General features: G+C 44.1%; 1 protein-coding gene across 1 annotated transcript; it reads right to left on the reverse strand.

Moving 5' to 3' along the window:
* Positions 1–8,400: 8,400 nt before the first annotated feature.
* On the reverse strand, positions 8,401–13,515 carry LOC140334920 (nucleoside diphosphate kinase A1). The gene is made up of 5 exons (XM_072417204.1): positions 13,387–13,515; positions 12,678–12,807; positions 11,026–11,127; positions 9,835–9,947; positions 8,401–8,648 (listed from the first exon to the last, which is right to left on the reverse strand). Exons 2-5 carry the CDS (start codon positions 12,804–12,806, stop codon positions 8,531–8,533), a joined length of 462 nt encoding a protein of 153 aa, XP_072273305.1. The 5' UTR covers position 12,807; positions 13,387–13,515; the 3' UTR covers positions 8,401–8,530.
* Positions 13,516–14,277: the final 762 nt, after the last annotated feature.

Consider the following 14,277-nt stretch of genomic DNA (forward strand, 5'->3'; position numbering starts at 1 on the left):
TGTCTGTCATTTGCAATCCCTATACCTGCAAACTCCATGCAGATAGTGTCCTGGCTGGGATTTGAACCTAGGACCTAGCGCTGCAAAGGCCAGAGTGCTAACCCCTGAGCCACCGTGCCTTAAATGGACAGACTGTTTCCAGTTCTCTTGTTTTATATGATTAAATTGTGATAACAGAAAAACATTAATATAGTCTGTGGGCTTTTTTTTTTGCTCCCCCCCCCCCCCGACACAAAAATAGTCACCATCCATCCATCCAGATCTGTTACTTTTAATACCTTTTCCTGTCACAAGGTGTCCTCAGTGTTTCAGGTTGAATGACACTCAGGGCAATATTGTGAATGTAGGATGTCACAGACCCGCCCCTTAAGGTGGAGTCACCACAGTGCCCTCCAATCACAGCATACTGATGCAGAAAGCTGCTGTCATTACGTCAGGACTGAAGAGCCCCCAATGCATCACATGACCGTCCTGGAGCTTTCAGATACAATTCAATATGGGGTATATTAAAAAAGAAAACTTGGGGGTGAAGATTTGATAAGATAGCAAGCAGCTTAAGGTGCGTACACACTTCCAATTTTTATCGTTCAAAACGAACGACGAACGATCGATTGGGCAAAAATCGTTCGTAAAAAAGTAACCAACGACGCCGACGAACGAGGAAAGTCGTTGGAAACGAACGACCGGACCGGCGGATCAGATTGGACGACGATCGTTTAACATCGTTCGTGTGTACGATCGTTCGTTGATGGTTGGTCTGAGCATGTGTAATGAACGAACGTTCGTTCACTTTCCTGTCGTGCACATAGTTCCTCTATCACTCAAACGATCGTATCTATTGTGTGTACAATATCTACGAACGATCGTGTCGTTATCTCTATGTGCAGGATCGGTGCTATACGATCGTTCGTAGATATCGTGCAGGATAGTTCGTCGTTCGTTTTCCAACGATAATAATTGGAAGTGTGTACGTAGCTTTAGACTGTTCATTTTGAAATGATTGTAAATGCACCGTAATGTTCAAAAAATAATGCACCTTTGCCATTTGTTTTCATTGGGGTGCCAATGGATAGGGGAAAAGGGGCTGTGAACCCAGACCTAGGAAGCCCACATACCTATCCACCCGATTGTACAATGATCAGTCCAATATTCTGATCAGATAAAACAATCAAAGCGTGTATTAGAATGATTTTTTAATATTGAACATTGGGCTGCTGTTGAGGGACTACATGACCCAGCATATCCTGCTGACCGAGCTCACAGATCTGCCTTTATTGTATATTTCAGTATATCTGGGCATTGTAATGTACGATGTCGTATCTCGTATCTCTGGCCAAATCTTATTTTTTTTAGATTAAGTAGGAAGTGATTTTCTTTTATTATAAAAAGATGAAATGTACATTTTTATTCAAGGCCATCTCAAGATTTTGGTAGATTTTGGAGAGTTAAAGTGACCCCTCCTAACCATAAAATAAATACTTAGAATCTCACTGTAATATATTTACCTTTCCAACAGGTGAGAGTGAAATGTGGGCTGAACCAACATTTCTGGGCACCCATCCAATGTGATAGACAGAGTGACACCCCCCCCCCCCTATTGGATGTTATGGTTTCTTCCATCAACCATAAAATATTATGGCCAGTGGGAGGGACCATATCATCAGCAGGGGGGGTCACACTATGTGGTACACCTGTGAGCCCGCTCCCATCATCTCTGTGCTGAGTTCCAAGGTCTGTACACCTACTGTGCCCATTATAAGATTCTGCCATCCCTACTGGATTCCTATTCATTTTTATTAATAATTAATTGTTGTTATTATTATTATTATTATTAATAATAAACTGTATTTATATAGCGCCAGTATATTCCGCAGTCTCCCAGGCGGCCAGCAGCAGAGCTGTAAAAGATAGAAATCAAAGAAAAAAAATTGATTTCCAGCAAAGTTTGGGATAATCTTCAGTGCCAAGAGAACTGTGGGCTGTTTGGCACCCCTGGTCATGCTGGGATCTGTAGTCCCCCAGTGATGTCTCTGCCATGTGCAGTGTCCCCTCCTCTCTCTATGGTTGCTGCTGTGTCTTCCCCTCCTCTGGCTCTCTGCATTGCAGGCTTTGCTGGGAGGAGAGCATACAATCAATATTACCATCATGGCAGAATAATGAATGATAAGGGTGGTCGGTGAGACCCCCACATGTACAGGGAGCGGGGACACTGCGGGGAGGCGGAGAGGGATTATGGGAGAGAAGAATGGATGATCCCACCGCACAACAATACGATTGGATTGAATAGGAGGTTGGCATGACCCCTGTGCGAGAAGGCTTCGATTGAAGCATCCTCCTAATAATTCCAGATTAAATCTAAACTAACCTGGAACAGATATGAATCATGTGATTGGCTGCTTCCACCGAGGGCCAATCACAAAAGTGCTTTATAGACATATGCCAGTTTCCCTGTACAGTAGAGCTTAGGTATGGTAAAAAACAGAAAAAAACATTAAATTTACAGCAATATATACCTTTAATCTAAAGCTGTTCTCCTGCAGTACCTATTTATGCCACTAGTTGTCCTCAGTCTTTTGGGTTAAAAGACAGCCAGCATCATCAGCAACTCCCCAGAGCTCAGGTTGCAAAGGACCCTCCCCCAGCTTGTGATTGGTCAGCAAAAGAGGAAGCAGCGCATTTCTTTGTCACTTTGCTCCCTCCTCCAATCAGCATGCATCTCATGTCACATTACCTGATTGGCTTCTTGTGCTGCTTTTTCCTAATCCACTCTGAGCTCTGCTATAAAAACATCTAATGGGCTAAGAAAAAATTAAGGTGATGAAAAACTATCTCAGCCACGTCCATTTGCACTTTCTTATACCTGCCTGGCATTTAGCTTCAAGGAATATTGAGATATGGACTGATTTCACTTTCCACATGCTGGTTCCAGGCCATGGGCTCAGAAAGCAGCAGAGCTATTGGATCAAATTTGTTCTGGGTCAATGGCAGCAACAGGTCAGCAAAACACAGTTATTTCATCAAGGACATCCCATGGATTTGTTGTTAATAGGAATTAAAATTATAGAGGGAAACACGTGGGATAAAAATCAGAGTCACGTGACTGAAGCCAGAGGATCGGGATGACAGCCAGGAAATTGACATTTTCAGAAGGCAATGAGCAGCGCAGGACTCTGATTATAGCCAGGCAATGCTGAGATACTGCATCCGGCCAGCAGGTGGCGCTGCTCACCATGTGCAGATTAAGATCAACAGAGTGAATAAAATGATACATTGTTACAATAATTATATTGTGTGAATAAACATATCTATATATCGCACATATTCCTTGTTACCATGGATACATTTTCCTGCACTCAGCCCCCTCCTCATCCTGTGATGTCTCTTCCCAGAGCTTGAACCCAAGTTATGTGATGGATGGGATGGATGGATATGGGATGAAAAGAGTTGGGATGGATGGATGGATGGATGGATATGGGATGGTGGGACGGATGGATGAATGGATGGATATCGGTTGGATGAATGAATAGATGGATGGATAGGGGGATGGATGGAAATGGGATGGAGGGATGGATGGATGGATTGATGGATATGGGATGGATGGATGGGATACATGGACATAGGATAGATGGATGGATTGGGGGACGGATGGATGAATATGGGATGGATATGGAATGGATATGAGATGGATATGGGATGGATGAATAGATGGAGGGATGGATATGGGATGAATGCATGGGATGGATATGAGATTGATGGATGGATGGATGGATGGATATGGGATGGAGGGATTGATCAGATGGATGGATGGATGTGAGATGAATATGAGATAGATGGATATGAGATGGATGGATATGGGGTGGATGGAGGGATGGATATGGGATGGATCGGATGGATGGATGGATGGATATGGGATGAATGAATGAATGGATGGATATGGGATGGATGGATGGATGGATAGATGGATACGGGTTGGTTGGATGAATGAATAAATGGATGGATGGATATGGAATGAATGGATTTGGGAAGGATGGATATGGGGTGGAGGGATGGATATGGGATGGATCGGATGGATGGATGGATATGGGATGAATGAATGAATGGATGGATATGGGATGGATAGATGGATACGGGTTGGATGAATGAATAAATGGATGGATGGATATGGAATGAATGGATTTGGGATGGATGGATATGGGGTGGAGGGATGGATATGGGATGGAGGGATGGATATGGGATGGCTCTGATGGATGGATATTGGATCAATATGAGATAGATGGAAATTGATGGATAAATGGATGAATGGATATGGAATGGATGGATGGATATGGGTCGGAAGGAATGGATATGGGATGGATGGGATGAATGGTAGGATGGATTTGAGATGGATGGGTATGGGATGGATGAATAGATAGAGGGATGGATATGGGATGGATGAATAGATGGAGGGATGGATATGGGATGAATGCATGGGATGGATGGATATGGGATGGATATGAGATTGATAGATGGAGGGATATGGGATGGAGGGATTGATCAGATGGATGGATGGATATGGAATCGATCGGATGGATGGATATGGATTAATGGATTGATGGATATGGGATGGGTGAATGAATAGATGGACATGGGATGGATGGATAGATGGATATGGGATAGAAGGATATGGGATGGATAGATGGATGGATAGATATGGGATGGTTAGATGGATATAGGATGAATGGATGTGGGATGGATCGAAGGATATGGGATGGATTGGATGGATGGATGGATATGGCATTAATCGGATGGATGAATGGGATGGATGAATTGATGGATGAATGGGATGGATGAATGGATGGATGAATGGGATGGCTGAATGGATGGATATAGGATGGATGAATGAATGAATGAATAGATGGATTTGGGATGGATGGATGGATGGATATGGGATGGATGGATATAGGATAGATGGTTGGATTGATAGATATGGGATGGATAGGGTGGATGGATAGATGGATGGAGGTAGGGATGGATGGATGGATATGGGATGGATGGATATAGGATAGATGGTTGGATTGATGGGTATGGGATGGATGGGATAGATGGATAATGGATAAATGGTTGGATATGGGATGGATGGTTGGATTGATAGATATGGGATGGATGGATGAATATGGGATGGATGGATGGATGGATGGATCGATCGATCGATATGGGATGGATGGATGGATATTGGATGGATGGTTGGATTGATGGATATGCGATGGACGGATCAATCGATCGATCGATATGGGATGGATGAATGGGATAGATGGATATAGGATAAATGAATGGATATGGGATGGATAGATAATTATGGGATGGATGGATGGGTGGATGGATATGGGATGAATAGATATGGGATGGATGGATATAGGATAGATAATTGGATAGATAGATATGGGATGGACTGATCGATCAATCGATATGGGATGGATGGGTGGATGGATATGGGATGAATAGATATGGGATGGATGGATATAGGATAGATAATTGGATAGATAGATATGGGATGGACTGATCGATCAATCGATATGGGATGGATGGGTGGATGGATATGGGATTCATGGATTGAGTTTGATATTTGGCGGTCAGGGATTTGCATAGCAGGGAATCATTAAGTTAATTTAATTAAACCATCAGCAGAAATAAGGATTTATTGAGGGTAAATTCGTTCCACTCTCGGCAGGCAAAAGTAGATTAAGTGAAATTTCTTTTTACAAAGAGGCCGTGGCAAAATCCCATTAGAGGAAATGAAAGCTAAACTCAAATATCCCAACACAAATGTTACCGCCCAGAGATCTGTTCAGCCAGCCGTGTGATCCCGGAGGAACTGCCACACAGCACAACCTCACTGACCTTCACTTCACTCACTGACCCGCCCCCCAGGCTGCTAATTGGACGGTGAAGAGCGCCACCACTCTGCAAGCCCCCTGTGTTAGACTGACAGCAACACCTGAAACCTCTGTGATTGTGGGGAGATAATATAAGGACAGATTATGCTGTTTGTGTCGGCTATGAACATAAAATTATATTAATTTGTATAAGAAAGTAAGAGCTTGTTGCAGAAGTTCACATTTCTATGTAATACATTAAACAGATATCAGGGATTAGCAAATATTGTCCACATACAAGATCCACGCATATCGTTATTGAATCTCTTTGTGCTGTAGTAAAAGAATGACAGGAATTTCCTGTAATAAAGACTGGTCACTGACACTCTCTCTCCTTGTGCAGGGTGACTGGTCTGATCTCCGCCCCCTCCATTCATTTCCTACAGGCAGCCTGTAGTGGGTGGAGCTGCTAAGCCCCTCCCACAGATCTGCTCTCTGAATATTTTTTTACATCCAGTCCTAGGAAGACTGACAACTGTCTGGAGTGTTTCCCACAGGTGAATAATCTTTCTCCCTATAGAATAATGGACTCAAGATTGTTTGGCCTTATAACCCCCCCCCAGATTGATGGGGATTGGGGATTATGTGTAATGTACCGTGGTCACCCCCATCCATGATACACAATGCAAGGATTTATGGGACATAGGGTTTTTTTAAGCCAATCTGCTGCCCTCTAGTGTTCATCCAGAGATAGTGACAACCACCAGCACCATTTACATAGTGTGACTGCATAAACTAACAATTTATTAAAGTTATAAAGATAATTTCCTCATATATTCGTGCTACTCTTTATTAATTCCTAATATAAGGGAATGGGACTTCAGATGATTGGGACTTAGCAAGAGTGTGGCCCCTTCCTGTCTACATGCACTCGCTCCAATGTCAGCCACACATCATTGCTCCAGATCAGCTTCCTATTAAAGACAAAGGCTGACCATGCTAGGGCAATGCTGACTTGCAGTTCCCACCAGGGGAGCATGTGACAGGGTGACAACACAAAAGCACAAGCAGGGAGACAGTTGTCACCTTATAACAGGACATGCCTGAACAAGGATCATCCCACGATTACCAGATTAAGAAAATGGAAACACAAAGACGTGTTTCAGCTTCTGTGGGATTTTAGTGATCGGCAACAGCAAAACCGCCTTGGGATAATTATTATGATGGGTGAAGCAATTGCTGGGTGTGGCCAGGCGTTGTCACCAGATGACACATACAGCCGGTATGACGTTTCATTTCTAAAGAGATTTTTGGGTGTTTCTTGGATTGCATAGAAGAAGAAATCAGAAGATTTCATCCATTACAGAGCCTTACATGGGGACATCACATAAGGTGCGCTGCATGCAAACCCATCACTCACTGTTACCCAAAAATCCCCATTCTGGGGTCCAATGCAGATGGATGCAATGTTTGGGGGTGCAGTGATCCTCTTTATTAGGAATCTGATATAAATGGGAATTCTTGCCATTGAAGATTCACACCAGGGAATGTCAGATATAAACAGATGAGATGCCTATGAGTGACTTCACAGAGCTAGATTTATAATGGAGATAATACTTTGCATTTATGGATGCAAATCTTAGATTGTAAAGGAAGCAAACTCAGTAGTGCAGCAGTCTTAGCAAGATAGAAAATAAACCCCAAGGTTTACCTATCTCAATGCTTTGGAATAGAGGTGGGGCAAAATATTCAGATGGAGTGTGGCTTTTCCTGCACAAATCAGGAAAATGCAGCAAATGTTTGTATTTTATTTTACAATTGCTATACAAGCACCATATCCAGAGCCATCAAACAACCAGCATGTCAGGTTTTGGTGGAGCATGCGGTCGGTTCCCCTTCTCTGGATAGAAGTGATAATTCACCAGAGCTGTGCATTTTAATGGGAATTGAAAGCTCTTTAATCATCTGCAAGGTGCAGCAGATTACCATGGGAAGATTTGTTCTCCCCTTCTACTCCATTAAGCACACAGGATGTGCAGAATCCCCACCACAGACAGCAGTCATAGCTGATCACAGCTCCCCAAATTGAGCTTTCGGCTGGTGCACTATATTAAAGCAGTTTGTATTTTCCAACACTGAGCTTGCATTGCAATAGATTAAATGAACCTTCTGTCTGTAGAATGAAGCCACAGATATCAAAGTTTCTGCAGAGCAATTCAAGAAGCTTACAGGTACCACAGATGCCACTTGCACAATGCAATGCAATGGAGAGGGGCAGAATGCAGCATGAACAGAATGAGCAATAACGTTATAGGTGAAGAAGAAAACAAGGCAGTATTTGGGCAACGGTTAAAGTATTTTAGTATGTAAAAGCCATGTTAAAGAATCTTCACATAGCCCAACTCTGTCAAAGTGACAAATAAAGATTGTTTTGTTAACGGAGGGAGCAGTGCTAGAACCTTATAACAAGTCACTAAATAAAACTGAAGGAAGTGATCGCAGCATAATAGTTTTGTATAGAATGTTTATTAACGAGAAGACGTTCAGGCCAGTTTTAAGGATTTATTGGAATAAAAGTGCTGTAAATTCACTCGAGTTGGTGACAAGATGGAGAGGCAAGTGCTGGTTATTAATACTTTGAGGAATAGACATCTGGGCGACCACCAGAAGACGGCTCATTACTCGTACACCCAATTCACGGCACAGCTCTCATATTCAACCAATTCCTCATCTTTGAACCACAAGGCAATTTCTTTCTTGGCACTTTCCACGGAATCACTGCCGTGAATGATGTTCCTGTAGGAGAAGAGATTTTTCAATACAGAGCGTGACATCATAGGCGTAACCCAACAAAAACCAGTAGAGCAATATCCCAATATTACTATATTGTATCCTATAATCACTTCTTAGATATCCCCATCCCCCACCCCCACAACACTATGGAAGCAAAGCCCTGTGTTTCTATTAAATTGGCCACCTTCTGCAGAGATCATGTAGAACAAGCAATAGGGAAGAGATGAGCTGCAGGGACACCAGACAATACCACTGATTTGTTTGGGAAGTGCTGGGGGGGTTTGCATGATCTATTTTACAGACCCTGACCTTGAATAGATTTTTGAAATGATCAATTCTTGCAGCCAAAGTAAATAGCCATGAGGCTGCAAATGCCCATCACCAGTTGGCACATGTGCCGTGTATACAGCTTAGCCTGGTGCAGGACTTCAGAGATTATTCAGGGTCTCCGTGGTACCCTTATGCCATCTGACCCAAATATTTTGTGCAATGATAGGATGGCATTGAGAGCTGCACTGGGTTATTTAACGTTAATCCGGTGCACCACACTATAAGTAGATTATAGGGTCAGCAATATGGCTTCTGGCAACCATTTACAAAGGCCAAGAATCAACGCTCAGCTGTCAATCCGCTTTAGGTCAGCATTCAGGATATCTACCTGCTGATCCTGAATGGCACACTGAAACCTTAGGTTACCCGGGCCAGGAATGTAGCTGGAGGAGCCAGCAAGGTTTCTCAAGATAGTTACATAATAGATTAGGTTGGGAAAAAAAATAGCTCAAGTTAAACCATTAAGGAAAGAATGGCGCCGGAAACCCAGGAGCTTGGCTGCTCCCAAAGTGAACCTGTTGCTTTGGCACACACAGGTCTGCTTAAGACAAAAACCTTCCTAAAGCTACATTAAGTGACAGCTCTAAAGCAATGTATATGGCAAGAGGTCCTCTTGACCATTACTGCTCAGACAGGATCAGAAGCACATTCACCTAAAAGTTCTTGAATGTGTCAGGATATCCGGTGATGCCATGTTTGCTTTAACCTACACAAGGCTGGGTGTGACAGCATGCACACAAAAGGTTTACATTAGATCACAGCCAACCAGAAAGCTTGCAGAACCTTTCAGCACCAAGACCTGATGCAAATAAAATGATGTTCATGGGTAATATGCCAACCTAAGACCTTTGATACCTACCTTCCAACCTGAATGCAGAAGTCTCCCCTGATGGTGCCGGGTTTGGAGTCAGCTGGGTTGGTCTCTCCAAGCATGACACGGCCAGTCTTCACCACATTCAGTCCCTCCCAGACCTGTGAGAAGAACATCATGAAAGCCATTAGACAGGAGATTACTGAGAAGTGCAGACAGAACACGTAGGTAAATTATTGCATTTAGCTGTTTGTAACCATTAGACCCAATTACTGCAGACCTGGCTAGATCATGCATCATAAATGTCCGAAGGTATATCTAGAAATGAACCTACAGTGCAAGATTGACATTTTTTTATCGAATCTCGCGATCCGTGCTAAAACAACGTGCACTGGGGTACTATTTGGTAATCCCTCCTCAAAAGAGGAAGGGCCACCCTTTTCTCCAGACCCTCCGAAGCGAAGCTCCAGACGAGGGCTGGATACTAAGCCCACCCAGCCGAAGCCGGGATGGACACTCATGCCCCCCTGACCGAAGCCAGAGAGGGGCCTTTTCTCTCTGGGACCCGCCCATGCAGGTCCCACAAGATACTAAGCTGGGAGCTCTCCCGAAGAGAGACTCCCACTAAGGGAGAGTGCCTGGTTTTTAGGCCAAGGCATTCTCCCAAGACAAAAGGGCTAACCCATAGGGGAATAGCACCCTCCATCAAAAAAGTGGCACACAAATACCACACCAGTGACAAGTGACAACACAAAAAACATTTAAATAATAAGTGTGCTCTGTGCATAACACACAGGGCAACAGATTTTAAAAATTGCCCCTCTGCACTAGCCGCAGCTAATGCAGAATAAGGCGATGTGCCGAATACAAGATTCTGCTCCTGCACTAGAAGCAGACCCAACTGGCTGGCTTTTCCAGCATTATAGGGACAAACCAGATCTGAGGGTTGCGTGAATCTAAAATATCAAGGGAACGGGGTAAGGGAGACCCTGAAAGGTGGATATCCTATATTGTGGAAAGTCACATTTACCCCGGAGAGGATAATCTTCCCCAATATAGCCAACAATAAGGACCTGGTAGCATTTTCTACTTCTAGCTTTGAAAAGAAATAAGAAATTCGGTGGAAGTTATACTAGATCAGTGCTGAAAAAATTTAATCTGTATATTCATGTTCTCTCCAATCCTATGGCTGTCACCTACAGTGTACTCATCAATACCCCAAAAATATCAAAGACTCACCATGGCGACCACGGGGCCAGAACCCATGTACTCCACCAGTCCATTGAAGAAAGGACGGTCCTTCAGGTCAATGTAGTGCTGCTGAAGGTGCTCCTTGGAGGCCTAGAAATAAAAAATCAGCATTATTGCTTCAGTTATAGAAAGGGTTCAAAATCTGAAATAAACACAAATGACCTCATTCCTTTAAATCAGATTGAATTGTGGGGCAAGCAAGTTCATTTATCAGATTCTAAAAGAAGCAGCTTCAGTGTAATGCAATAGTATTTATATGTAGAGAAAACAGCAAGGTCTACGCCATCTCTTATCAAGGTTTAGAATAGATCTTGGGGCAAATATTGGGTGCAGACTCGCTTTTCCTGCTCAGTACCCATTAAGCACCTGGCACTTGTATTCCATATGGCTGATACCCTGCAAACAAAAGAACTCATCAGTATTTCCAGAGCCCTCAGACAACAGAACTTATCTTCCCCCCTTCAAATTCCAAATCTCGTCCCGACCTATTTCTAACTGTTCTTCGTCCCTTCCCTCAGGCACATGGTCACCTTTGATTCTGCCCTCTCACTTACCCCCCAAATTCAGACCATTCCAGGTCCTGTCACTTCACCTGTGCAACATCTCCAAAATCCACCCCTACCTGTGCCCAGAGACCACCAAACTCCTTGTACATGCTCTTATCTGGACTACTGTAACCTCCTCCTCTCCTCCCACCCACCTCGTATACAAATCCCTCCACAGCTCCTCCTCCATCTGCCTACCCGATACACAAATCCCTGCACAGCACTTGTCCCACTTACCTTTCTGACCTGATAGAAAAATACCCCCCCAGCCCCTCTCTTCGCTTCTCCAATGACCTACTAATTACTTCCTCACCCACAACCTCATCACATGCATGGCTCCAAGACTTTTCCAGAGCTGCCCGACTCTCTGGAATGGTCTTCCTCGTCCTATTCGGCTTGCTCCTACTTTCTGCACATTTAAATGATCCCTTCAAACCCAACGCTTCAACCTCACCTACCTGTCGTCGTCATCATCATCATCATCATCAATCCCACCTCCTATTGTGTGATACTTCCCCCACCTCCTAGATTGTAAGCTCTTCGGGGCAGGGTCCTCTCCTCCTCCTGTGTCACTGTCTGGGTGTACTATACAGAGCTATTCACCCAGCAATGGGAGGTAACATCGGTGTACTATACAGAACTATTGAACATGTATGGCCATATACACCTTAAAAGAATACCATGCTAAACTATCCCTGTATGCCACCAGCCCAGCATGCCAGGGTATTATCACTGAATACATATAGTACAATCCCAGGTTTAATACAGATATATACCCTCCAGCAATGAACAAACATGGCTGTCTACACATGGAATGGCATGCCAGGCTAATATACAGAAGAGGAAGCCATGTTGTACTATTGCTGTGTCAGCAGCCCAGCATGCCAGGGTATATTACTGAATACATTTACAATGTGATGCCAAGCTATAATACAGGCTTATACCCACAGTACTGGACAGGCATGGCCGTATGTACCCAGAATAGGATGCCAGGCTATAATACAGGTTTATATCCACAGTACAGGACAGGCATGGCCGTATATACCCAGAAAGATGCCAGGCTTTACCATACCCATCACCCAACCCATCAATCACCTTCTGTAACTTCATGGCCACCAACTTGAAGCCCTTGGCCTCGAAGCGCCGGATGATCTCTCCGATGAGGCCCCTCTGGACTCCATCTGGCTTGACGGCGATAAAGGTGCGTTCCTTGTTGGCAGCCATTCTACAGAGGAGGAAAAGAAATGTCAGACATGGGGGATGGTGGGAAGGACAATGGGAACAGCTGCTGCTCAGTACGACACATGAAGGGCTAAAAAGGGAGTCATGGGGCCCATTGGTACAGCCATAGTGAGAGCTCAGTGCAGCCAGGGGCCCCTTTGTACAGCCATAGTGAGAGCTCAGTGCAGCCAGGGTCCCCTTGCTACAGCCATACTGGGAGCTCAGTGCAGGGGCCCACAATGCACCATGTTTTAGGGTTGGCAGAGCCATGGGGCATTAATGGGTACAGAAAGGGTCCAAAATTAACTATTACCAAATAATAATCACCAATAAGGTGCGGCTGTTACAATTTTATCCAGAAGCCTAAATAATGGTGAAAAAAAGTTACATTGTACAACTAATAGAAGAGGATTTCCAGCCAATAGGAAGAGTCTGGGGGCCTATGCCTTCCCTATAGCCCTGAGAATGCTGGGATTTGTGGCTCCATGGAAGATTCAATAAGACCCAGCACAGCCTGGAAATCACAAAGTCATTACACCCTAAAATCACCCAGTTCCCCTTCCATCCTCCAATCAGCACCCACCCTGTCACTTCAACCCGGGTAAACTGGAAGAGAAGAAAACGCCTGTGCAGGGAGCCTTTATACCAACTGTGACGTCACAGGCGCTGCCGACTGATTGGTTGAAACACGCCCACTCCTTTTCTGCGGCCGAGAAATGAGACAGGGGGATGACAGGAGGGCTCTCTGATTGGCTTTCAGAAAGGGGGCGCGCCAAAGGTATGCAAAATAAGGGTATGGCGCGGTGCATGCCGGTCGTGATGTAACCAGATGGAGGCTATGAATAGAGGGCAAGCATGGTAATGCAGATTATGGAGATGGAAATAGCGCGGGGTAGCGGTGGCGGTGTAATGTTTGGGGAGGGGGGGGTTATACACAATAAATAACACTAACAAACATGAATTAGATAAACAATATAATAATAATACGTATATATATATAATTTGCTTGCTTTATCACTCCCTGCTGGGTGAATGTAATTCAATGCACTTTGAAGCAATCAAAGTAATCATGATCGAAAGTGATATGACTTAATACAAGTGCCATTCCAAAACTGTCCACCAGGTGGCGGTGTGTTAATTTTCATTCACAATGAATTACACTTGAATTCATGTTCAATGAAAAAATGGATACAACGCCACCTAGTGGATGAATTGAGAATGAGGCCCACTAATAAACCAATGCATAAAAGTACATTCACTCATGTCATTATTACCTTGAAAGTGGAAGTAGGTCCAACAGTTGTACTCCCCTAGCGTCTCTCTTAGCTCCTACAATGACCTACTAATGACTTCCTCACTTATAACCTCCTCACACGCACGGCTCCAAGACTTCTCTAGAGCTGCCCCAACTCTCTGGAATGGTCTTCCTCGTCCTATTCGGCTTGCTCCTACTTTCTGCTCGTTTAGAGACCTC

The sequence above is a fragment of the Pyxicephalus adspersus genome, chromosome 7 (genome assembly GCF_032062135.1).
Source record: "Pyxicephalus adspersus chromosome 7, UCB_Pads_2.0, whole genome shotgun sequence".
In the NCBI taxonomy this organism is placed as follows: domain Eukaryota; kingdom Metazoa; phylum Chordata; class Amphibia; order Anura; family Pyxicephalidae; genus Pyxicephalus; species Pyxicephalus adspersus.